The 26,527-nt window shown below is 37.8% G+C and overlaps 1 protein-coding gene across 4 annotated transcripts in view; it reads left to right on the plus strand.

Annotated features, from left to right (window-relative positions):
* The window catches only part of GNB1 (G protein subunit beta 1), a 30,358-nt gene extending 4,782 nt beyond the window's left edge, over positions 1-25,576 (plus strand). For 2 of the 4 annotated variants that reach the window (XM_065737935.1, XM_065737936.1), the window contains exons 2-12: positions 9,118-9,169; positions 15,372-15,479; positions 17,309-17,347; positions 18,339-18,445; positions 19,424-19,487; positions 20,095-20,257; positions 20,827-20,893; positions 22,254-22,455; positions 22,824-23,040; positions 25,005-25,116; positions 25,490-25,576. In XM_065737935.1, coding sequence (XP_065594007.1) covers positions 15,423-15,479; positions 17,309-17,347; positions 18,339-18,445; positions 19,424-19,487; positions 20,095-20,257; positions 20,827-20,893; positions 22,254-22,455; positions 22,824-23,040; positions 25,005-25,111 — 1,023 coding nt within the window. In that variant the 5' untranslated portion in view covers positions 9,118-9,169; positions 15,372-15,422 and the 3' untranslated portion in view covers positions 25,112-25,116; positions 25,490-25,576. The remainder of the gene's footprint in view (positions 1-9,117; positions 9,170-15,371; positions 15,480-17,308; positions 17,348-18,338; positions 18,446-19,423; positions 19,488-20,094; positions 20,258-20,826; positions 20,894-22,253; positions 22,456-22,823; positions 23,041-25,004; positions 25,117-25,489) is intronic. The other 2 variants (XM_065737934.1, XM_065737937.1) reach the window with 1 other exon arrangement.
* Positions 25,577-26,527: the final 951 nt, after the last annotated feature.

The following is a 26,527-nucleotide window of genomic DNA, read 5'->3' on the forward strand; positions in this document are numbered from 1 at the left end:
ACTATGAGTAACTTGTATATCTATTTATTTGTATTGCATGTCTATCATATCTGTTAGGTTTATTCAAGTAGCATAGCATGTGTTATGAGAAGTCAGTTCTTGAAATACAATGTAGTGTTTCTCATTGTGTGGAAGACTGCATTTGAAATCTTGAGTGTACTAGGTGGAAAGGAAAAGGTTTGCTTTCCCCAGTATGGTCTTACCCAGGGCTGGTTCTTCATCCCAGCAGGAGAGTAATGAGTTCAGAATGTTCATCTGCCATCTGGAAACAGCTGAGGCCTGGTGCACTACCCATGTTTTTTGCAGTGCCACTAGGGATGCTGTAAGCAGCTGCCCAGAAGACTCTAAGTGTAAGCAAAGATGTATCTAAGGGGATGTTTTGGAAGTGTAAGTTGTAGTTAGTCTTGGAAGTAGCTCTGAATTCTATCCAGGAGTTTTATTGCTGTCCTGAACACTCCGATGTTTAGTTATTAAATAAGGACCCTCCCGCAAAACGTTACACATTGACTTGGTTATTGAAATGACAGTTCATTGGAAGGTGAGGGGGAAGGGAGAAAACAGGTGCTAGGGAAACAAGTTGGAGAGGAAATTCTACAGTTGTGTAGGTGTTGCAAGATTGAAGTCTTATGAATAACTGTAGCCAGTTTATAACAACAGCAGCTCAAGACATGTTGCAGGTGTGATTGGAAGACCTGGCTTTGGATTAACAAGTAGGTTAACCTTGTCAGCCAATCCATGGTAATTATCCAAGTCTGCACTCTGAAGAGAAATGCAAGGTTATGCAAATAAGTATAGCCCTTAATGATGGCGGTCAGAAGTAATCCCTGTATCTCAAAGTCAGTGAGTCTTATAGTATGTGTACAGATGACTTTTGTGGGTCAGCTGGCATTGGAAATGTGCTCAAAAGTTTGAACCTTGTGTTGCTTGTGGGCAAGCTAAAGCTATTTAGAACTCAGATTTCTCACTGACTGGACTATTCAGGTAAATTTGCTTTGAAATTATTTCCTTTCTGAACATTTTTAGCTTAGGAGCTGCTGAAAGTGATGCTTTTGTCTGTTGTCTCAGATTTAGGAAGAAAAGAACTACAGTATCTATTGATTTGGTGGGGTTGAAGGGCAAAAATGTGATCTGTCTGTGCCCTGTCAGTTTTGGAATTCTAGTGTATAAATGAAAATGAATCCGAAGAGCTGAAGGTGATCCCAGGGAGCTTCAAGGATACGAGGTATGGTGTAGTTCTGTGACTGATGATGGTGAGGACTGACTACATCTTCAAATCATTTTCAAGTTATTTTATGTATTTATAATTTTATTCCTCTTCGAGTTCTAAAGTGAAGGGAAAGAATGATTAAAATTCATTGCTGTAAGTAGTTTCCTTGAAACTGCTTCATTAAAAGTGTTTATATTTGATTAATTAGAATTTCAGGTTGTTACATCATTGCAGTTTCTAAAGATTCTCTGTGCAATAGAGAAATACCTTTTATATGTTTTAAAGATTAATTGAATTTGGATAGCACGATACTTTGGCTATTTCTGCGTGTTCCTACACTGGTGAGAGAAACAGGAGGGTTCACTTAAAACTTGCCAATTATGTTGATCGTGTTTTTCTCAGATGAGAATACAGTTTTGCTGTCTTGGGGATTGCAGCAATGCCTGCCAGCTCTCCCCAAAAAAAGGAAATAATAATTATCCTTAATTGGAGGAATTAGATAATTTTTTGTAGCTTAATGTAACGCAGTGCAATATTAAAAGCTATTTAAGGATTTTTGATGCTGTTTACAGCTTCTTTTTTTAACTTCCTCTTAGATAGAAGGAGGAAGACATAAAAACACTTAGGTTAGGAGACTCCTGCGTGCAGTTGTTCAGACTGGTTGTGGATGTGATATTTTAGCAATTCATGTAGCAGTGAGGGCTTTGTTCATCCTTAGGCTAAGTGCAAATTGTAAGCTGAAAGCTGTTCTATTTTTGTGAAATGTTGAAACCAATTTCCAGCTCTCTTCTGACAGAAGAACTTGTAATTCTTTACTTCAGTGGTGTGCAAGGTACCATAATGACTTCATCATTCCTACTGCAACGTGTGTTAACGCAGGGTACGGTTGCTGGGCTTCCTTTGCTGAGCAGGTTTTTAAGCCCATAAATGTTTTGGGAGATGATGTAGTATGCTCGTGTCTGTCCAGATGTCACGCCTTGCTACCTACTGCCTGAAATACCACTGTCCTTTTGTAACTGCTAGGGAATGCAGCTACTGGAAGTGGAGGAATTGAACTACCCTAGTATGTTCTGTTTTAAAATCAGAATGCTTTCAATTCAATCCAGCTGTTTGGGATATTTGAGGTATTGAAGCATTGTAGAGAAGCAAATGAGGGGTGGGATGCAAGTCAGAGCTCCATGGCTGAAAATAGAAGATAATTTGAATGAGCTTTTGTTGTTGTTTTTGTTAGTGCTTGGTTACCTTTAACAGTGGAATTCACAGAGGCAAGTAGATATGTTTGCTCTGTGAACAGCATTAACTAGAGGTCTTCAAACTTTATACCTTTGTACAGTGTTAATTTCTAGTAGGATCTTCATAGTGAAAATTAGTGTAATGAGTCTGTTCTTGCTGTATATATAATTAGTTCTGCTCCTTTTAAGTTTAATTATTGAGCTGATGCATCTTAGTTAACCCCAAAGGGTTTGGATTCAAGGTATGTGTTAGATATTGAACATAGCAATTCTTGCATTTCAAAACTTGAATTATGTCAACTTACTGTTTTGTAGCACATAAAATTCCATGACTTAACAGCTGCATAATACTAAACTTAGCACATGTTTTGTTTTCAGTGAATACCACATACTACTCAACAAAGCAGGCCAGTATGTGTGTGCTTTGAGATGCAGAGGAGAAATCTGATTGCCACCCTCTTGGATTTCTCCAGTTCCTAGAGCTGTCTTTTCCAGTTAACCAAAGAAATGTGTTTGGAGGGTGGTGATGGTAGGAAATTTTTCTGTTTGTCTGGAGAAACAAAGTAGATGTGATAGTCTGCTGAAACCTTCAGTACTCAAAATAAGATTATACTGTACTAATTAAAGAACTCTTTGTTGGAACATATGTTTGGTGTTTCTGTTGCATGCTCTTTGTGAATTGGTAAAACGCTGAAGATTCAGACAGATACATTTCTGTCTGTGCAGTGAGGGTGTTGTCTCTATGAGGATGAAGGACTCACTTGGTGCTCAGAGTAATTTAACTGTGCCCCAGGTTGCATAGTCCTGGACTCTCACTACAGGTTGACAAAGATGCTGTCTGGTTAGTGGTGTATAGGTCTGCTGTGCCTGATATTTTGTTAGAATGGTGTTTCTTGTTCATCCAAACCTAACGGATGGTCAGATTTTTGTGGATAAATGATGCAGAAATGTATAACTTTCAGTTATGCTCTAGGTGAATTGATTTTTTTAATTGTAGACATTGAAGCCATACTCTAGATTCATTTTAAAAAATGATCTTTAGACTCTAATAGTTATTGACTTCTGCTCTGGAAATGTTATTGAAGTCCTTAGATGTGACAAGAAGCCCACTAATCCTCATAGTTGCTTTTAGTCTGACTTCTCTCTTTCCCTTAACTCAGGTGGTAGAATTCATAATAAATGAGGTTTTGCAAATGTTAATTTTTTTTTTGCTCTTCTGGGAATTGACATAAAGCAGTAAGCTGCATCACTTAGCTAGCAGTGTCTGTGTGTTTATCTGGATGCTTACCATGGGGAATTCCACATTTGCTTTAGTTTGTTCTGTTTTCTCAGTCGAATTTATCCTGTAGTATTTTTTGTTTCTGTTTTTTTGTTGTTAATATCCTTGCAGCTGTGAGTTAAACTCAGAAGGGCTTGCTCTGGGGAAACCAGGTATTGCTGCCCTCTGTCGCAGAAGGTAGTGTAGACATCTGCTGTTCTGCTGCCCTGCCAGTTCATAATCTAACACGTGAAGCAAACCAGGATGGCAAATGGTTTACGGCCGTGAGCTGTGCTATAAAACTGTGATAGATCAGCTCCTAGTTAATGAGCAGCTCAGCTCTTACGGAAGATGACGGAACTTAGAAGCAGGCTGAGAGGGAAGCTGGAGCTGGAAACAACTACGGCTTTGTTGTTCTCAAGCCAGTCCTTAATATTCTGTATGGGGCCTGTCTTCAGAACTCTCCTTTCCTGTTTTTAAAGGACCACAGTGATTGATACACTGTCTGTTCCAGTTTGCATGTTTTCTGTTGTAAAAACTAACTGAAATTCTTTCCTCACGTTCCCCCACCCCAAAAACCCATCTAGTTTTGCACAGCTGTATTGCTGGCTGGCTCCACGTAAACCTTAGACTGTTTTCCTTCACTTTGATCGCTTCACCAGATTTGTTTCTGGAGGAATACAACTGCTATGCAAAGAATGATGCCAGAAGTTTTAAGAGGGTTAATGAGGTACTGTAGAACGAGGAATGCCCAAGTGTGAAAGCAAGTATTTCCTGTTGTACCTTTGTGCTTTCTCTTGTGGTACTGTCGCTGTGTTGTACTTGAAGTTTGCGTTCTACACTGCATTAAGCATTGTTGCATTGTCTGTTCTCAGATACCACTTCTCAGTCTGATGGCTTTGAGGTCTCCTGTGTTAACTCTACCTTTCAGTCCCTCAACCTTGGTTTTTGTTGTTCCTGCTCTTTATCTGAACTGGTTTTGTATCAGCAGTACATATCAGAATACAGCAATTGCTGGGAGAAATCAATGATTGCTAGGAGGTATAAATTATTGTGATGAAAACGAATGGAACTGCTTGCACGTTGACTAAAGATGGACTATGTTGATAGCAGGGCTAGGGAACAAAGTATTGCTCAATCTATTTTGGTAAAAAAGCTTCAAGAAAGCATGCTGTATTTTAATCTCTGACTTGTCATTTATCTGCTTTCTGAAAAAGAATACTTCTCATTTGTTTTAAGGTCCACTGCAATACTTTTCTTCTTCCAAGTGATGCTGGAAAGCAGTTACTTCATGGTGTAGCATAACGCCTTTCCAGTGATGCTCTATTAGTCTCTTCCTCAGGATCAGTGTGCAGTTCCAATGTGTAAGTAAGCTGCCATATTTTTGTTGAGGTTGGATGTGGCAGTTACGGTAGTTATTTGTAGTTATAAGTTAAAACTTAATTGTCTCTGAAATGTCTCTTTGGAAAGAATAATTGCATACAGGTATTTCTGAACAGTAAAAACTAACAGACTGGCTTCTGAAAATTACGTTGAAAACTGTAATTTTTTTCTTAAAGTAAGTTAACTTCCCATGCCAGCCATTTATCAGGAAATTCACATTTAAAACACTTTGAATGTGAATTTCTTTCTGAACTAGGTAGAAAAGGTGCAATTAGCAAGCTTGTTTTTACTTGAATTCCTAAAGTTAAACTAGTTCTTAAGAGATCTCTGAAGTCGTTAAAATATTAAGGCCTCTTTCTTGGGAAGTGTGTGCTTGTAGTAGTCCCCTTGTTTTTATTAAATTATCTGCTATTCCTAGAGTTAAGATTTTTAATAATACACAGGGCTTGCAGATGAATTTAGGAAGGATTAATCAAATGACCTGTTACAGCCCAGACTTTTATGCTTAAATATTACATCAGTATGATTTTTTTTAAATGTAGGTCATGGGATTAGCATCAGGAAATGTGAGTATTTTGGCAGCAGGGATGCTATGCTGTCTTCCATGAAGACAGCTTTGATTCACTGTTGGGGGCAGAAGGAGTCAGGCCACGAACTACAGAGCTGTGTGTTACAAGCGTGTGGCCCTGCCATTGATCTTCGTTGCTGTTCTCTTCTGAGCAGTGTTATGTTTTGTGGGAATGGCAAACTATCCTAAAGGTTTATTTTCAAATACAGGGAATGATGAGTCCTCAGGTATTAGAAAATCTGGGTATGCAAGCAAAAGCTGGTGGTTTATGCAAAGCAGATCCAGCTGGAGATGGGTGATTGCTCAGTAGATGTTCTGTGTGGCCTTGCTGCATGATAATAGCCTCTGGCATACTGAAGATTTTGCACAAGAAGTTAACTTTTAAACTTCTGGAACATGGGTTTGTACTCCACTGAGTTCTGAACTAAAATAACTTGAATATTGAACTGAACTAAAATAACTCTCTTGGAGGGTTTTCTGTTACATGTGTTATTGCTCCTTTGAGTTTCCAGCTGTCTGATTAAACCACTTAGGTTGAAAGTTAGGATGAGCCAGTCAAACTGAGGATGGGTTTGTTTGTATATGCAGAATAGCTCTGAAACAACAGCTTTAAATTTCAGACTTCTAATTACTGTTTCCCGGTGGCGTAGCTGGAACTCTGTGTCACTGGCAGTGATTTTGGAAGGCTGTGTAATCTCTTGGGCTTTAAGATAGCTGATTGTTACAACAGAACAGTATGTAGGCTGTAAGAAATAACTTTGTAGAAGTAATTTTATAAGGTAACTAACTTGGTTCTTTAATGTGTAACTCTATTGAGGACCAGGGTGTTTTTTTTCTTCCTGCAGGCTTCAGCTGATATCACTGCTGACCAAGCTCAAGTATCAGCCCTTGGTGTTTAGCCAGCATGTGTGTAATGTTAGGAAGGGGTGCAGGTGGGCATTAACATCCAGAATGTTTGTGGTTTCTTAAGTCTCATTGAATCTGTAGGCTGATGAGAAAAACCTCTTCATGCAGCTAATAGCTTTGGAGAGAGGGCTAAAAAGAATATACTCATTTTAGCAAGGTGCTTAATTTTGGATGTTAAATTTTAAAGGGTTGTTCAGCTGTGTTGTGTCATTTAAGTAAAATTGTTTTTAATAACTTTCCTGTTCTTAAAATGCATTTTCTTTCATTCTTCCCTCTTTTCTCCCCTGGTTTCACCTGCCTGCAGGAAAAACAACCACAGTTTCTTCTGCAGAAGGTTTTCAGGCATCGAGACTTGTAGTCTGGTGGGTGTTGGAGCTGAGATCAAGTTTCAGGTCAAGTTTTTGCCTCAGTATGACTGCTTAATATATTGAATTCAAAGCATATGTAAGAGCACATACCTGTCGTAGGGAAGCTTTACCTGGAAGTGACAGTGCTTTTACCTTCTGGGAATTACTGCAATTTTGCATTTTCAGTCTGGGCTGCGGTGCCTTATTACTTGGTGCAGAATGCTGTGGGCATGGGGATGCTGGCTGTACCAACCATTGGTAGGTCTGGCTGACTTCCAGGTGCTTTGGTGTCATGGTTTAACCACTTGAGCCACACTTGAAGTATTCTGTGGTACTTCCTGTTTTCTCGTTTTAGAAATTCTACTTCTTGATGGTGAGAACCTCAAACTCTCAGCTATCTGGGTTATAAGGGCTGATTAAGGCAGAGCACATCAAGTTCATTACAGTAACTTTTTTTGCTGAGTCAGTGCTGTGGTGAAGGAACCAAGTGGCCTGTAATTTTCATATTGCTTTTACCAGACTACATTTTATCTAAAAGTGGAAAATTGTGGCAATTCAAGTGTTTCTTAAGTGGTTTGTCTACTTTTGTTCTTCACTGAGCTCCATCTGTAATGCAGAAGTGAAGGTACCTCTGCCCAGCTTGCATTCTGCAGGCATCATGGGATGCTTTCAGCACACCTAACTGAAAATGGATCTGCCCTTGGAAACGGAGTTTCTGGAAAAGTGTGCTGTTATGCTTCATGTCTTCTTGCAGGCTGGTTAAAGTAGCTTGTTTTGTTTTTCTTTTTTGCAGAAAGCATATGAAATCTGCAACACCTCTCCTGCATTAATGAGGGTGCAGCACAGGACAATAATGGTGTGTGTTCTGGCCTTTGCTCTTGTGTATTCTGTGTGCTGTTAGTATTCCAGTGTAATGTGACTTGTTGACTTTTCAGGTAATTGTCAGCATTTCACTAGATTTCATGATGTCTGCAGTGCAGATAAATTTTTCTATCACCCTCTGAAAGTAGAATAGCTGTTATGGTGATATCAGATGTTTGCTTCCTCGGGGATGTGGGGTAGGAGAATAAATTTGGCTTTTAAGTGTGAGTTATTGTTTTATGTTTGAAAGTGTGTTCTGGCAGTAATGAGCAAAACTGCTTACACTGTGGTTTCATAATCACAGCACTAAACGGTTCATCTATAAATGGGCTTGGATGAGGATGACCCATATCCTAAGTAGCTTAACCTCCATACCAGACACTGAAGTAGTTTGTAAATTTTCCAGCTAATAGCAAACTGTGAAGTCATAAACTTGCATTTCATCTCTTCAGTTCAAAATATACGAAGCTGTAGGCTGACTTTGTGATTTAAGATGGCTTCGTTACATTCCTGTTTTCTACTTAGAATAATCTTTCACTGTTTTGATGCAGTGGTTTTGAAGGTGTCCATTGGCATCACTCATAGCCCGTGTCTTGCTGTGTGGTAGAGACAGATCACAGGTGTTTAGAATGTGTATGTAGTCCGGAGTATTTCAAACCACGGAGTGAATTATAATCATCACTGTAAATGTCATGAAGTCTTTTCAGCCTGCTGTGAAGTCCATTTGTGCATTAAATCATTACCATCTTCCAGAATGGAAGTGTGTGAGTTATTTAGTTTGTCGTTCATCTTTTTACTTTTTTAGTGTCTGTAATGATGAGAAGTTGTAACCCTTCTAGAAGGGAGAGTGGTGGGCTCTCACTTGAGCTTGGTAGTAGGAGGTTTATGTAACTTCTGATGAAACAGGTATTGTGATATTTAACTGTGCTTAGGAGGCATGCATACATCAGGAGTGCTATGGAGAAAAAATAATTTCAGTGCTTAGAGAATGCAGATTTTTGAGGGATGTTTTATAGCACAGAGAAAATTCCGGTCTTGTGTGAGCGAGCCCGTTCTGCTCTAACCATGAGCTCTGCAATACAGCAGTGTGGGCTTTGATGTCACTAGAGAAGACCCAGTGAGCTGAGGGTTCCAAGAGTTTTCTTAACGAGTGTTAAACTTCTTGAGCTGAGCAGGTCTTTTGTCTTCAGTACTATTGCTGAAGCAGTGCCCCTCTCCTTCATGAAGACAAACCAGTTGTTCCCATGATATTAGCAGAAAAAAGTCCATGCTTCGGTAGTTTAATTTCTGCTGAATTTGATACAAAATTGGTTGTTTCTTAATAATTACACTCATTTTGATGTTTTTCTTTCCAGAATTTACATGTTTGACAGCAGAAGTTGGCTTTCTACTGTAGTGAGAGAAAATGTAAGTAGAAGAATGAGGTAGTTCTTTTTTTCTAGTTTTTGAGAAACTTTTGCTAACTTTAAGGAGTGGTTAACCAGCTTTTTTAGTAGTTGTAGTCTATGCAAGTCTAAAATACCCATTTTCTATTTTAATATTTGGAGTCGTATGTCAACAGGAAGGATTTGAAAATTGTCAGGAAACTTAGTAAATAATAGATGTTAGTGCCTGCCTTCCTTCAGAAATGAAACTCACAAAGCAGAGGGAGACCACAGATGGAACTGTTTCATCTCAGTGGGACAGGGAGCTAGGAGGAAAAAAAGAGATTGGAAGAGTTGTTCTCATGAATGAAAAATTACGTATCAACCATGTTGTGACAAAACAAGGCCACATTTCTCGTGAGCAGAGGAGCTCATCATGCTGTTCTTTTCAGTGCTTTGGTATTATTTAAGTGGATATTCTGTGTAATCATGATTGTTACTAATGTTTTTAGTAACCTTTATTACTTTCCAGGCTGTAACTTTGTGTTTCTGCCACTTGTGAAGCCCATTAGTATAGGTTGTGTGAGAAGCATTATTCTCAGTTAGATTTGGTATTTCTGTTCACTATATATTCTGTTGTTTTGGTGCTTTTTTTCAGAAACCAAAGTAGCCCCCCCCCAGGCTCTTTCTTCAGATGCATCTCCTGAGGTGTTCTCTAATTACTTACCTTGGTCAACTCTAGATATCATCTGTGTTCTTTTATTGGTGGTGCAGACTCTGGAACTGAACTCAGTGTTCCAGGTGTAGAGAAATCATTGCTTTAGACAGTGTCACTGTGATGTTGTCAGTATTTTCTCTGTTTTCTGTGTAAGCTTTTGTTCTAAGTAAGTCAGTCTCTGAACTATTCCTCATGTGTCTTAGTATGGCTTTTTTCACTTCAAATAAAGGTTCTGTCACTGAATCCTGTGAGATCTCATCCGTTTCTCATGTTGTATCCCTGTATACCTTGCTGTGCATTGTATCTGTGGATGTGTGTATCTGTGGATGTGTGTACTTCACAATCTGAAGGCACCTCTGAATCTTCCCTTTTGGGAGGAAAACACAAGTTTGTCCTGCAGACAATTAACAGTCTCATCGAGTGAGAGTCAAATAGGAATCAATGTACACTTTTGTGTAAATAACAAGAAAAAGCAGCTTTTCAAAGTCAATATGATGTCAAAACACTGGAACTAACAGTGGATTGTGTATAATTCCTTTGTCATTGTGAAAATGTACAAGCTGCTGTACATGTTACTAATAGGATTTATAGTATCTGATAGATTAGCACAGCTTCTTTTAATCAGATGACCTGCTATGAGACTGTTGGATAGGCATAATGTGGAGCCATTCGTACAGCTGTAAATTGCTGGACTCTTGTTTTTGCAAATTATGCCTATTTTTTTCTGACTGTTCTTACACACTGAAGTGATGTGTTTTACCAGAAAAGGTATTGAGGAGCAAATATGGAATAGTTGGTTCATTTGGAGAAAGGTGATGTAGCTAACCTGCTTATAAAATGACTGTGTTCAGAAGTCATTTTAACAATAAAAATGTGAGCCTCCTGTGTTTACCAGACTCAGCATCAACAATGGCTTGATGGGATTACTTTACTTGTGGATAGTAGCAAACAAAACCATACTATGACTTAATTTGCTGTGTCTTGAAAAATCTGTGTTCTCCTTTAGACTGTGGAGGTTATTCACAGAACAGGCTATTCAGGAGAGAAGCAAGCTCTATCTTTCCTATAGGATTGCTATGGAAAAATGAAATAAAGAAGAATTCTTTAGTATGTTTTGCCTCGTTGCTTTTGTCAGATTAGGGAATTATACTAAAATAGCTCAAGGATATGTCTGAATGATGTCTGTTTTAGTTCAGTATAGGTAAACATTAGTTTACATATGGAAATGTTATTAATGATAGTTCAAATAATTGGGCCTCGTTGTGTAAACAGTTTGAACTTTGGAAAGGATGTTCAGTGTCTAGCACTGAAATGGGTGGATTGGAGTTCTTAGCCCTTTCATTGTCCTCTCACTGTTTTCCAGGTGGTGAGCTTTATCTTTAAATTAGCATTGTTATACTGGGATCCTAAGTATGTTTGCATTTGCAGAAAGTATTGGGAAAGCTTTATGGATTTCATAAGGCTTTCTATTCATATTTCAAATATTCTGTGTAGAGTTGTTAAATATAGAAATGTCTGCCTAGACATAATTTTTTTGTCTTCTGCGACACAAAGAAAAACAAAAATGGAAGTCAAGATGAGTGACATGATAAATTCTTTTAACATATTTTAATTGCAAAACTTTATCATGTATGGAGAGTAACAAGTTAGCTGATGTCAGTGTTTGGTTTTCCTAGTTGGGAAACAAGGAAACAACATTTTATTCTTGTAAGAGTAACTTGTAAGAACAGATTAGAGACTTGGGTCATTTGGAGTAGTGAAGAATAGTAAACTGCCTTGCAAGTAGGTGTATTATTGTCCCTAGCAAGAAGAGAATTATCTACAAGGTATACTTGTCAACAAGATTAGGGGGGGATTAGGCTTAGAGCAGAGACACTTAAGCACATCAGCCTGTGGAAAGGTCTTGAGTGAGTTCAGCGAAGTGAGTCTGTTATTCGTGAGAAGCCTCCCTTCAAGAACACAGTAACATCTTCACAGGAAAGTGAGGTAAGCATGAGCTTATCTGCTACCTATTTCATCACAGCTATTGGTAATTTGGGAAGAGGAGTGTGGAGCTCAATTAGTGACTTTGTTCGAGGCTGGCTGGACTTAAATGTAATAGCTTGCTTCAAAACACCAGAAATAAAAGTATTATCAGATTTTAGGTTTCTCGTGGAAACCTTCTTTTAAAATGCACTTAAATGCCTTCAGAGCATGCCAAGGAACAAAAAAGTATTCTATTATTTTAAATTGTGCTTGTTTCTGATGAGCCTAGGTACTGTATATTGAAACTTCTGCTACTTCCAGTGCCTTTCATGTGTAATTTCTTTCCTTAGCTGTTCTTGTTCTTGGTAAGAGTGTGTGGTGTGTTGCGGTGATGTTTGGGGTTTTGTTGGTATTCTGGTTACAGTACCAGTAAGCTCTGCTGATATACAGTATAGTTGAAAGGTTTTCTTTCCTTCAGGTTTATATTTTTGGCAAAAGTTTAATTGCATAGGACTTGATGGAAAAGAAATAGGGAAAAGCCAAGTTGACTGGTTGGTTAACCCATAACTTTTACAGACCCATTAATCTCTCAGAAAAATCCAATATTTTGAAGCTCTTGGCTTCATTGGGATTCTCATTTCCTGAGTGTTAGTGAGTTCAGTCAAGTTGGCAGGAATTAGAACTTCCTGTTGATGTTCAAACAACAAAGACTACAAAGGGAATGTGGAAATCTGGCTTAAACAATTCCTATTGATGCTGTGTCAGAAATGCAGTTCAGAGTTTGGAGTTGCTAGGAATGCATAAGATCTGACTTGGAACACCAAATGTAAAAGTATTTAATTTTGATATGTATTTTTCTATATATACAGTGTTACAGACTGGCAAGACACTTAGAGTTATAAGCATTGAGCTTCTGATTGTCATACAGCAAATATTGAAGCATTAGTTCTGGCAGGTGACAGGAAGTCAAGTTCTGTAGAAGCCATAACAGTTATAGTTGTGTTCCTCAGGCTCACTGCTGTCTGCAGTAATGGAGACTTAGCTTTGTGAGAATGGTAAACCATCTCGAGATTATTCATTGAAAGGAAGCTGTCCTTGAAACTTGAGTGTCTGTCTGTAACATGGAGTTAATGAATGAAGTGTTTTAGGAGCTTAGGTGTGCAATAAGCAGGTATGTGTTTGTGTATATACATATGTCTGGCTAAAAGCAGTCATGAAATGACTGAAGGTTGTGTTCTGATCACAGTTTTCTTTCTTTCTGATGGGATTTGGGCTGTTCTGCCACTCTATAACCTTCTGTAAAGTGAGAATTAGAAGGAAGCTGAAGCAGAGTGCTGAGGCTGAGCACTGTCTTTAGTTTGATGTGAGAGTTGGGAGCAGAGCCTGTCTTCTACAACGCAACAGAGGGTTATGGCACAAGACTTCTGATAATCTACTGGGGTTGATACTAGTGGGATGGGAGCCATATATCTGCTGAAATTACCATGGCACCCTATGAATTGTAGAACAACAGACTTCCTTGCAGCTTCTTACTTGTTTGAATCAGCGTTGCTGCTTGTGTTACCACTGGTTGAAAAACCTTGATGCAATTGTGCTGCTTCATCTGGCTTTTTCATTTGCAGTAGCACCTTCCAGTATGTGCTATGCTAAGCAATACAGCACAAGCATGAAATGAGCTTGTATGCTTTAAACTCCGGATCATTTGCAGATGCACAGGACTGAAACTACAAGGTTTGGTTTCTGTTAATTCAATTTATGTGACTTTTCCTAGGGGTAGTATTGTATAGTGTGATCACCCAGTCCAGCCATCCACGTATCACCAGGATTTCCCACTGAACCATGTCCCTCAGTACAACATTGACGTGTTTCTTGAGCACCCCCAGGGATGGTGACCCCACTGCCTCCCTAGGCAGCCTGTTCCAGTGCATGACCACTCCTTTGGAGAAGAAGTATTTCCTAACATCCAAGCTGAATCTCCCCTGGTGCAACTTGAGGCTATTCCCTTTAGTCCTGTCAGTAGTTACACGGGAGAAGAGGCTGACCCCATCCTTGGCTTCTTCTTATTCCATACATAGAAGTTCTGTTCCATTTAAATGCAAGAGAATTCTGTTGCGTAGAACACAAGTTCTGGTAAGAATAAATTGGCACTATTTTAAGCTGTATGCTACACAATGACATACCTGCGTTGACTGACATTAGATTATTCACCCTATTATATTTTTAAATAAAGCTGTATGTAAATCTTCAATGTAATTACCTGTAGCTCTGCAGCTGGAATTCTGTGTCCTAAATCTTTATCTTAATCCTATCGTTGAGTTGCTGTGACCTTGAGCAGCACGTTTAAGTTTTGGATTGTGACTTCTTTCTCTGAAGTAGAAGTGATACCATCACAAGTTCCGTGTGCTGTGCCTGCAGAGGTATTTGCTTAGTGGGAATTGGGCTATATATTAACTTAGAGAATGGCAGAAATAGAATCAGATATTAAGAGGCTAAAGGGTCTGAAAATTTAATGAAGTTTATTTTTAAGAGCAGTTTTCAGAGTTTCTTAATTCCTTGGAGAGTAGTGTGTACTATTTCACAGTGTGACTGGAGTACAGCTAGAGAAAGTGATGGTCACGTGCTTAAAAACTGCAGGGAGTGGTGTGATGTGGTTTGTCTTCCATGTAGAATGAGCAAAACATCTTGAGAAACAGAAGAACATTGAAAGGAAGGAAAGGTGGTTAGGGGATATTAAAAGTCTGGGCGGATCTTTTCTTAACTGGATTTTGTGCTAAGCTGAACAAGCGATCTTAAAGGGCTTAAAGATGACCCTGGAACCAGAAGAGAGAAAGAGACCTGGTTTCACAATGAAATGAAGGGCTTTAAAGGTATGAGTAGAGATTGTGAGACAGAAAGGAAATGAAATTCCTTCTTTGAAATGCTTCGGGTACCAACTCATATGTGTTGACATGACAAGATGAGACATTTAAGTTCATTGAGGTCCTCAGTTTAAAATATTAGCTAGTACAATGAGTATGGCGTTAGGTCTGGTTATATGGAATTGCTCTATTTAGTGTCAAAGCTCTAGAGACACTCAAAAATGATTCTTGTATTTCCCCTTGGGAAGGGCTGCCTGAGAGCTTTAGGAAAAAACCAAAACCCTCATGCTTGCCAAGATAAATAAGCTGATTAAATCTTAATGAAATAATATGTGAAGCTGCTAGCAAAGCATTGCATTATTTAATAATGAAGGGTCAGTTCTGGCTAATAAAGTGTTCTCAACTACTGATAGTGTGTGTGTGGTTTGTTTTTTTTTTAATAACCTGTAGCTACAGTACATAGTATTTGAAAATGAATCTAATACATTGTTCTCCAGTGAAGGGCAGACTCACTAAGCAAAAAATACTAAGCACTCTTGTTAACAATGTATTCTGAAGATATTTCAGAGAAGTCGTCTGTATTTTGAAGATTAAAAAGAATCAGGGATTGCTTTATAGAACTGTTTGAGATAACCCAGACTGTCTACTCTGTTATCTTTAATCAACGACTCCTGCTAATTCTTTTGCTATCACTTGTCTTTCAGATTTCTGGTTGTTTGAGAGGTGGCAGTGCAGCACACCTTTAGCACAGGAAAATGAGTGAGCTTGACCAGTTACGCCAGGAGGCTGAGCAACTGAAAAACCAAATCAGAGTATGTATTTCATCAGTGGGACTTCAAGTTTACAAGAAAAAAAGTTGTGTGTCTTGAAAATGGCAAAAATGGACAGAAATATGATGCATTATGGGTTTTTTTTCCACAGTGTCAGAGTTAATGTCATGAACTTTTAGGAAGTTATGTATGCAACTTTTCAGAAAATTATGATCTGGTCCTTAACGTCGCTCAGCAAATGACACCTACACAAATAAATCCACAAAGTGGATAAGATTGGGTTAGATCAAGATGAATGGTTGCTGAGGTTTTTCTGAGCCAGACCATAAACAGTGTTGCCATTTATCTTTCAATGTTTGCTCTTTCCAGGTGTATTTCTGAGAAGCCTAGCTAAATGGGAACTTATTTGGGGCAGTAAGTTGGTTCCAGATAATGACCTTGTACTGATCAAATAGTCAAGCAGTAAGAAACATGTACTTTGTTTCCAGTAACTCTGTGAGAAAACAAGTTGAAGGATGAAGGTGGTCAAAACTTCCTGAGCATGGTTAAGGGTTTACACAAAGTAAATCTGTGAGCTGTCTAGGGAAATGGCAGCATTAAGGTGAAGACTATATAGCTGTGTTAGTATATCGTTCAGAATAGATGGTGTCTGTTCATTTTCTCATACTGAGTAGAAGAAGGAAAGCAGCCTGTTTATTTAAAGATACAGTGTAGTCCAAATGACATTTGGTTTAGATTTAATTTGAAAAATGTATTATGAAGCCTAACATGAACTGGAGTTTAGTCAGTATTGTAATTCATTGTAGAGGGAAGCATAACACACGCAGAACAAAGTTTGATCTGTTCTTTCAAAATGAATTCAGTCACTGTAAATGACTTTAATGCAGACCTATTCTAAGTGTTCCCTGATGCTGAGATTCACAGGGACTTTGTAGAGGTCTTATGCTTTGGTAGGAATGGCATCAAAGATGGAACAACTGAGGCTGTCTGTCTGATGTCTTATTCAACTTGGTCTCCCTGTATGTGTTTATCTTTTTTTCTGGGAAGTTCTTTAACTTGTTCACACATCCACATGGACTGCATGTTTGCATGCGCTTTTTATGCCAAGTTTAGCCAAGTACTATTAACTGATAAACTGTTAAACCATCTGTGCTTCACAGAAAGTGAACTGAAAAGTCTTGGCCAGTTATTTTCCCTACTGCTAGCTCAGGATAATTCTCCAGATTTGGTCTTCCTAGGTGGAAAAAATCCATTAAGTCTCAATAACAAGCCTTAAAGTGTTTCCTTTGGAAAATTGTTCTATTACCCAGTATTTCTTACAGCATAAGTTAAGTTCTCTAGCTTTTGTTTTCATTTTCCAAGCTGTGCTCTTTCTACTTAATTCTATAGTTCAGAATTTTTTTTCAGATATTAGGTTTAGTTTTCTGTTTTCTCCTAGAAGTTGCAGGTACTTCTTTTACTTCTGCAATTGGAAATTCTTCTGTAACTAAAATAGCTGAGTCTCTTTGAGCTGATTCTGCCCAAACAATGTATTACTGTAGGGCAATTTGTTAACTGAAATATAATTTGTATATAACTAGCTTGATGAATGAATGCATCTCCTGACTTATTTTTTCCTGAACGTAGTGGAGGTTGCATGTCATTATGGCTGGAATCTTCTGCCGGATGTGAGGTTTCATGACAAGGAAATCTCAAGTGCTCAGCATGTTTTGACAGCAGTCTGTCATGTTATGTTCATACTGCAGTTATGATGGTCCCTTCTGAATAACAAGCCAGAATGCTTTCTAAACATTATTTTGTGACAACTTGATTAACTTGACAAAACAGAGACTGAGCAGAACTTCTTATGAGTTCTCCTAACTTTATTGCAGGATGCTAGGAAAGCATGTGCAGATGCCACCTTGGCTCAGGTAAGCATTTAAAGAGTTTAACGTTAATTTCAAAAGCATGTTTCCTTTACAAAGAGAAAATGTACTATAAAAAGGTACATCTGTGTTGGATTTTTTCTGTTTATTTTTATAACTTTGCCTTCAGGTAGTTTCTTCAAGAAATATACGTATTTCTTGAAGGGGGGGAAGAAAAGCAAGAAGCATTTGTATTACTAACATGGAGTGTGTCCATGATGAGGAATTTTTTTGTCAGGAAAGTGTTCTTTTCACAGATAACGGCCTTTGAAAAGAAGCAGAGACACTTGCTCAAATGGTCTTGCTAAATGATTCTGTAGCACTGAGACATGAGAAATACGCAGACAGTATCCATAAAACAAACTTGCATACTCTTGGATTTGTTGAGATGTGTACTTGTTATGTTACTGGAAACGTGCTGCTTTGAGGAGCTTATTGACTGTTTTTAAGTGAAATTTTAATAATTTCTTCAGGCTGGAGAAATTATTGATATTAAACGTAGCTGCATAAAGACAGCTAAACTAATTATTTCCTTATGTTGCTATTTACTTACTCCAGAGACTGTTTTATCTTCCAAAAGTTAAATAAAACAGGAATAATATGATTATAATATTCCAGTATTTGGAATGGAACGTCATTTGGATCTGAAAGTGAGTTATTCATTCCTCCTTCAAAAGAGGAGGCATGTCTAAAGCCTGAAGTAATGCACCTCATGCTCCTTTCTAGGGGGACTAAAAATCCAAACAAACAAAAGCGCTCTGGGAGTAGAAAACCCACATCACAGGTCTGAAGTCTTGGAGGTCAAAAAGATTATGGCCTGAGCAATCTGATTTCTATAAAGAAAGTACTGCATGAAATGAAGTAACATGATTAGGCATTTAAAGAACTTCTTGATTTGCATTGCAGTGCTCATTTAAATGTCACTGTGTATGTGTTTTGTTTTTTTTGTGGAACTGTGAACTGAAAAATTCAGTGGATGATACAATTCCTATTTCAGATCACAGCCAATATTGATCCGGTGGGGAGAATCCAAATGCGCACTAGGAGAACGCTCCGGGGACACCTGGCCAAAATTTATGCAATGCACTGGGGGACTGATTCCAGGTGGGCTCACTGTGCTGAGGAAAGTTGGGTGTGTTGAACTGATTTACCTGTTCTGCCACTAGGATTCACTGGTTCAAAAAGAATTTAGGCAACTGAGAGAACTTGATATAACTTTTTCTTCCTGGTATGTGTGGTTTTGTCGTAAGAATCTAAATTTATTTTAAAAATGGGGGTTCAGTCTCTTTGGCAAAAGTGCATTGTGGCAGCTGTAAGATACATGCTGGAATTAAAGAAAAAAACACCACCAAGACAATGAAGCATTTCAGCTACTGCACTGTGTTTGGTCAGAGGAAGAGTCTTGGAACAAATCTGTATACCATACTGAACTATTTTCTCTGAAATTACTTACAAAAGGAAAAAAACACTGAAGAGATGCTTCATGCCAGTATTCCAATCTACCTTTGAACATACTAAAAGTGTGTAAAAGAGCTCTGAGCAATTAACTAGTACAGTGTAAGTAAAACAAGCGCTGAGTGGAGATTGTTGTTTTAAAGTTTAGTAAAACAATTCTTCCTGAAGTTACCCTTTCCATCAGTGACATCTTTGCTGTATATATTTTTCCCCCGTTGTATTTAAGTGCTGATATCCATAGTTTTTGTGTACAGCTTGGAACTGTAATTTCTGCTCTAAAAAGAGGAAAATGGAAAACAAGTTGACAGTGCAGATACTCAAACTCATTGAATCTGAAGCCGGTGTATAACACAAAGGTACTGATTCCATGTAAGATTGTTACATAGCTAGGGTTTTTTGAAGTCTGAATGTGTGGATGTGTTGATGCTCTATTACATATTGCCATAATATTTCCTATTTACAATTGATGATTCCAAAATATTTTCTTAAGTGCTGGTAGCTAGAATTGAGTAATGGCATGCTGTATTTAAATGGTATGTTGTCTTTGACAGCGTAGACAATACTTTCAGATTACTTTCCTTCTTGTCTTCCTGCACTGAATGTGTTTATCACTTGTTTCCCCTTCAGGCTTCTGGTTAGTGCCTCCCAGGATGGCAAACTTATAATTTGGGACAGCTATACTACAAACAAGGTAAGATTAACTGTTACATTTATAAGTAATTTGATTATTAACACAAAGGAGGGAAGTACTATCTGTCATGATTTTGACTACATTGCTTTGGTTGACTGAAGCCTAAATTCTGTTTTCTCCTAAGCAGTAAGGAATGTAGCAGTGTTTTGTGTATGAAGATGTGTAGTGAAAACAGAAAATGACAAAATGAGGTTAGTTAAATACTAAGTCCTTGTTTGCTGTGGGCTCCTGAAGTAGGATTTAAATGGCTATGAGTACCAGTTTCTTCACTATTTTGTTCATGACACAGCATCTATTGGCAGTTCTGCTGATTGTACTTTGAAGTCAGTATTTTTCTGAACCTACTGCCATCAGATGCCTACTACCAGTAGTCATCAGAGCACCAATATAATTCAATTTTTACTAAACTTAATGATTAAGCTGAATTCAGGGGAGACCAATCTGAGGTTTTAATTACATGTTTAATTGATCTGACAAGCTGTGTATTTTCTTCTTGTCCTTTTGAAGAAAAGATGCCCTGCTAGAGAGGGAGAAAGATGAAAACCTATTGATGGTAAATTACTGAATGAGTTGTTTTGCAGATAAGTGTAGAATGCTTTTGTTTCAGGTGCATGCTATTCCCCTGCGTTCATCTTGGGTCATGACTTGTGCATATGCGCCTTCTGGGAACTACGTGGCTTGTGGTGGTCTTGATAACATCTGTTCCATTTATAACTTGAAAACTCGTGAAGGGAATGTACGTGTCAGCCGTGAGCTAGCTGGTCATACAGGTGAGTGTGTACTCAGAGTGGCCTGAGTTATGTAGACACAGTGAAGCCTTTTTTTGTTGTGTTCTTTTTTAATGTATGACATTTGAATTTTGTTGGAAGTGTAGGATGATGTAAGAAATTACTTCATCTCTTTTGTATATTAATCCTTCTGCTGTGATTTTTTTTTTCTTAACTGTAGGAACTAGATCTCCCTTCTTGGTAAATAAAGTTTCTCAATAATTTTCCCTCTTGCCTCCAGCTTCACCTAGTTTCAGTAAGGTAGTCCCAAAACAGAATCAATCATGCTTTGGTTAGCTAATTTACTAATTTTCTTTTGTGTTTAGATCAATTTGCTGTGGCACTAATGTATAATTATGCTATTTTAATGGTTGAATTAGATATGGTCAGTAAAGACCCAAAATATTTCTTGTCTTAAAATTTCAGAGGTTTTTGTGTAGAAATTCTGTTATATTTTAGGTTTCTGTAGTCATTCTTCCTGTATCTTCCAGGGAGGAAGAGGTGTATAAGTCAGTATGAGGTGTGAAGAGTAATTTCTGGTTCTATTCTTTGACTTTTTGTTTTGCTTTCAGGATACTTGTCATGCTGTCGTTTCTTGGATGATAATCAAATTGTTACCAGCTCTGGCGACACCACTTGGTAAGCAGTGAAATTGTGACCTGATTGTAGGCAATGACTTCTCATGCTTCAAGCCTGGTGAAATATTCTTCATAAAAGCAGTAGTCATCCAGAATATTGAACAATTATAAACGTTATTGCTTACAAGTCACATTTTTGCTAGTGGTGGAAGGCTTGGTCTTTTAGACTGTTAGCTTTGGCTGTTCAGTTAAGCCTGTGTTCTCAATTAACCTATTTTTTTTTAATGATAAAATATGTGGACTTTTTTGGCATAATGATTTGGCTTTCAGAAATAAGTGACTTTTCTCAAAACACTTCAGTATTCAATATTAATTACAGTTTTTTACAAAGTCATATTTAGATGTTTTTAATATGAAGTGATGCAATTCAAAAAAGCTCCTAGAAAATATTCTACACTGACAGCAGGTGTGTGTTGTTTTCTTGAGGTGAATGTGGGTGTATGTCTTAATAAAAACTAGCTTCTGATTGAGAAAAGGCCTCAATCTTACTTTCATTAGCTTTTGTATTATATCTACTTCTTAAAATCAATAGAGATCTCCCAGGCAGCAGTTCTTACAGCAAAGGTTACCTCCTAAATAGCTCTCCTACACAGTGTCAATCTCTTTGATGACCCATCTATTAGTCCACTGAATCTGAGTAACCAGTGAATGTAGGTATTTGTTTTTATACCAAAATGTTCCTAAACATAATTTTAAAGACAAAAAGGATCTGTTGAAACAAGGCTCATACTTGACACTGTAACTGTTTGCAGGAGTTATCGTTCTTAACTGACAGTTTGGATAGCTGTTTGTCCACCTCAGATCCGCTGGGCTTAGAGAAGAATGACAAAGTGTAGTGACATTCTGTTTGCCTAGTGCAAGCTTACTGCTGAAGGATGTGTTTTTTTGAGAAGTTAGCCACAAGCTAAGGGATGATAGTGCCATTTCAGCACTTTATACTCTGATTATTGGAGTAGCAGTGATTTTGCTGTCTTGGTAAAACGATGCAATTTTAAGATGATAGACATAATTTACAAAATCACACATCCTCTGAGTTTTAAGAGTGTGAGAAGCTGACTTGGCTTTTGCTGCAGTGTTACCACTGCTGCTTTATCCATTGGACAATAAGACCATTGCTGTGTCTCAAGAACTTTTGTACATTAACAGCTGTGAACGTTTTGTGCTTAGTTATCATGTAATACAGGTAAGCAGTTGATAAAGTGTTTTTCTACTCTCACTATATTTTTGTTAATGCTTCATGGGCTTTTATTTTCAGTAGTGATACAAATCAACAGGTTTAAAGGAAAATATGTCTAGACTTTTTCTAGAGCACAAAAGATTGGAGCATAAATGACTTTAATTATACTTTTAATCTTTTCAAGCGCTCTCTGGGACATAGAAACTGGTCAGCAGACAACTACATTTACTGGGCACACTGGAGATGTCATGAGTTTGTCTCTGGCTCCTGATGCTCGGTGTTTTGTTTCCGGTGCCTGCGATGCCTCTGCCAAACTGTGGGATGTTAGAGAAGGAATGTGTCGGCAAACCTTCACTGGCCATGAATCGGACATCAATGCCATCTGTGTATGTATCAGCTTGAACAGAGGACATAGGATTTAAATTTGATTTTTATATTGCTTCGATCTCTGCTCTTAAGCATGTACTGTATGAAGTAATATCATGGAGTATTTTCTCTTAATGTTTTCTGCATCAAGTCTAGCTTGGGAGCTAGGGTAAAGTTCTATTCCAGATATACGGTTTTGGAGTGCTCCTGAGACAATGGGCTCTATGCCTGGAATGCCAGATGAAAAGCATTTTCTAACTTTTCCCAGCATAATGTATTTTGCAGCTTTTGAGTAACTTGCCCATTTTATCAGTCACTCTTTAAATTAATATGAAATCTTATCTTTTTCTTTTTTTCTTTCCCCATTCTTCTCTGCCCCCCACTGAAGTTCTTCCCCAATGGCAATGCATTTGCCACAGGCTCGGATGATGCTACATGCAGGCTTTTTGATCTTCGGGCTGATCAGGAACTTATGGTTTATTCACATGATAACATCATCTGTGGCATCACCTCTGTAGCATTTTCCAAGAGTGGACGTCTCCTCCTAGCTGGTTATGATGACTTTAACTGCAATGTTTGGGATACACTGAAAGCTGATAGAGCAGGTAAACATATTTGGTTTTAAATGTGGAAAAACAAGGTAATGGTTTGGGGACAAGAACTGTTGTTTTAGACTTAGAAATTGTTTTGCATATGATCTATTGAAAGCAGTGCAATGTACTGTCCATCTCCTCTGTGGAGGGCTTACAGTTGCCTGACACCACTATTGACATAATAGCTTTTAGAAATGCTATGTTCTGGAATTTGATGGCATTTAGCAGTCTGACTGCTCTTTCATAATCTCACTGAACAATGGCATTGATTTCTGTTATTTTAAATGTTAAATAGGCCACTGATTTTCATTATCTCCCAAGTTATTTGTAAAGGAAGCACTTCTAGAAAGTCTTTCATTAAAAATTTACTCCTTAGTTATTTTGTGTTTATTAGTTCTGGGTTTTTTTGTTTGTTTGTTTTTTGTTTGTTTGTTTTTTTCTTTGTCTTGCTCCTTTGAGAGGAGGATGTACTTAAGATGGGAAAGATATAAACAGATATATGATTCTGGACTATACCAAAGTAATTTTTGTTGGGTTTTTAATGTCTCTCCATCAGCTTTGTTTCACCACACAGATTTCACTTTTTCTTTTAGAATTCATGGTGGCTTTTTATTAACATTGAAAATACAGTCCATATGCTCATGAAGTGTGATTGTTTGTTGCTGAACTTAAACTGATTCAAACAGCTGCTTAAAGTTTTCCATTTATTGAAGTAATCTGAGCAGAATTTACACTTCTGTACTGCCTGGTACTATATTAAGCATCTTTGTAGTTGATGTACTCAGAGCAAATTGTGTAAGCCTTCTTGGCTCTCATTGTTTTACTAAATTGCAGCCCTTACTTGTGCTGGTGGTGGACTGTGAGTTCCAATATATTAATGCTATTTCTACAGCAAATTGTGGGTAGCTCCTCAGCACTTGGGTCAGCTGTGGCAGTTGGCTTCTGTATCATACTTAATTTTAGAAGATTTTATCATCTGCTTCAACACTTAGAATTTGGTTTCTGCTGCATAAGTGCAGAGCTCTGTGCTGAGGCTTGGACTGTTAATAGGATCTGGAGAGGAATGGTATTATGCTCAGACAGTGCTGTGTTACTTCAAATGGCCAGAATCCTTGTGTAGGAATGAATGATTTTTACACCCAAGAGTTAAAAATACTAGTTCTTCAAATGCACTGGTGCATATGAGGAGTACAGCTTCATAGTGCAAATAGAGGGGAAAAGCCCCAAAATATGAAGGAGAATCTCCTGTGCAGTGTAATTGGTGTAATCACTGTTCTGCAATCTGTCAGGAGCATCTTAGCTCAGTGCAGCAGCCTGAGTAGAGACTGAACATGAGTAGTTTTTCTTGTTCCCTCCTTGAAGCTGTTAAATTAAATGTAACAGAGGAGAATGTTGGCTTCTGTATCTTTGCTGTTTAGTGTCCCAGTTAATTTTTTTAATAGTACTATAATTGATTTTCAGATCTTCATATTGGCAGATGTAGGTGTTGAAGCCTTCTAAGTGCTTGTAAACATTGTCAGTCAAAAATAGATGGAAAATGTTTCTGTGTTCAGTACATACTTCAGCTTTTTTTCTTGTGGGTTAAAATTTCTGTAATATCAAATTGATCTTTATTCTTATGGAGAGGAAATGCTAGCAACTGTGCAGTGTGTGGTTGCACTTACTACTATGGCACTGTTCTCAGGATTCTCTAGGCAGTGATTTTACAGTGTAGTTCAATGAAGTCATAACTTGAGGAATATACAAGTAGAACTTTGGAGCCAAGCATTTTCTGCATTACTTCCTTGTGAACCTACTCAGTTCTTTGTGAGTTTGTGCTTCAGAAGGCAAAAGCATTCAAAAATCTAAACCATACTTGTTGGGAATTCCTGAAGGTACCAAGTGAGTAATTGTAGTGTGGCTGCCTCACTGTTACTTGAACAGAGATAAGAAGCATCAGACACTGTGACAGATTTGTTGCATATTCTTATTTATAGGTGTCCTTGCTGGTCACGATAACCGTGTCAGTTGCTTAGGTGTGACTGATGATGGTATGGCAGTGGCAACAGGATCATGGGACAGCTTCCTCAAGATCTGGAACTGAAGTAGGTTGGTATCAAACTAATGCTGTCCTAATATGGCACTTAGTGCTTTTTCCCACATCCAAACAGTATTCTTCTACTGATGCTACAAGCATATAATTCAAGTTAGGAAGGTTGGAGGGGGGAGATGAGTAATTTCTTGTGGGTTTTATGTTGTTGTTTGTGTTTTTAGAAGGCTGTTTATTTAATGTATGCAGTAATGTTTTTGTGGTGAAATACTATTTTACTTTTCTGTTGTCTTTTGAGTCTGGGTAAATAAATGTCAGTCTTAAAAACAGTGAGGTAATGGCTGAATGCATCAGTGGGTAGCAAGAACAAAACTTGAAACTTGACTAGAATTTATCCAAGTGCAACTCTTAATAAATCTTTCTGTGTGTTAGAAAAGCATCGGACTCCGTGACTGGAAGAAGTTTCCAACGATTGAAAATTAAAAATGATAGCATATTCAATCCAACTATACTAACTTGGACCCCCATCCTCCCCAACTTCAAAGGGCAAGATCTTTTCCGTCTCCTGTTGCTGAAATTGAAGAGCACAATTACCTTTCCAAGAAGAATTTCTGTGTTGTAAGCAAAATGAAATAGTGCATTCCTTTTGGGACCATTTTTTTTTGTCTTGAGAATTTAAAAATCAAACACTATCATAAAAGCATGACCAGAAAATAAAACTTGAGCATAATTGTGAAACAGTTAGCTTTCACTGTAGTTTCCAAGTTGAAGTTAAGGACTTTATCTCACACACTTGCAAATTTTAAAGTCATATTTGTAGCAGGATTTTTTTCAAGTTTCCTTTTTAAATACATTTGTTTATGTATTTAATTGAGCAAAACAAGGGAGTCCTAGCCCAGAGCATCTGGGGGTTGTTAACGATGTAAATTTAGTCCCTACTTTTTTTATTTTATTTTCTAGTATCACAGATAATTGTTGCACAAAACTTGGCATATATAGGATAACGTTAAGCAGTAAGGTAACCAAGCACATGCTGTTCAAGGTAATGAATGCTTGTTTAAAGAATCCTGTCACGTTTTATGGATAACAAATGCAATCCTTGGTCCCTCCTACCCCTTCTTTTCACCACACTGATTTTTTTTAATCTGTTTTGGTTTTGTCCACTTGAAAGGGCAGTTTATATATCCTAACACTATCCTGTAGTCTCAACAACCAGGAATCTCTGTTTTCAAAAGAGACCTATCCTACACTTGGGTATTGAGTCAATTCTTTGTGTATGAAATGATGTACAAATCAATGTTTTGAAAATAATGATCTTGAACTTTCTAAGTTAAACAAAAAAAAAACCTTTTTTGATTGTTTGCCATATTGGGTGGGTTTACTCTTAGAATCGCATGCTGTAGAAATGCTAAAAGTGCATATTGGACTAAGTCCTTAGATGTTTTTTTCTTTGAAAAAAAAATAACCTGT

Source organism: Cyrtonyx montezumae, unplaced genomic scaffold, assembly GCF_038088225.1.
Source record: "Cyrtonyx montezumae isolate F1298 unplaced genomic scaffold, pur_monq_1.0 scaffold_21, whole genome shotgun sequence".
Lineage (NCBI taxonomy): Eukaryota > Metazoa > Chordata > Aves > Galliformes > Odontophoridae > Cyrtonyx > Cyrtonyx montezumae.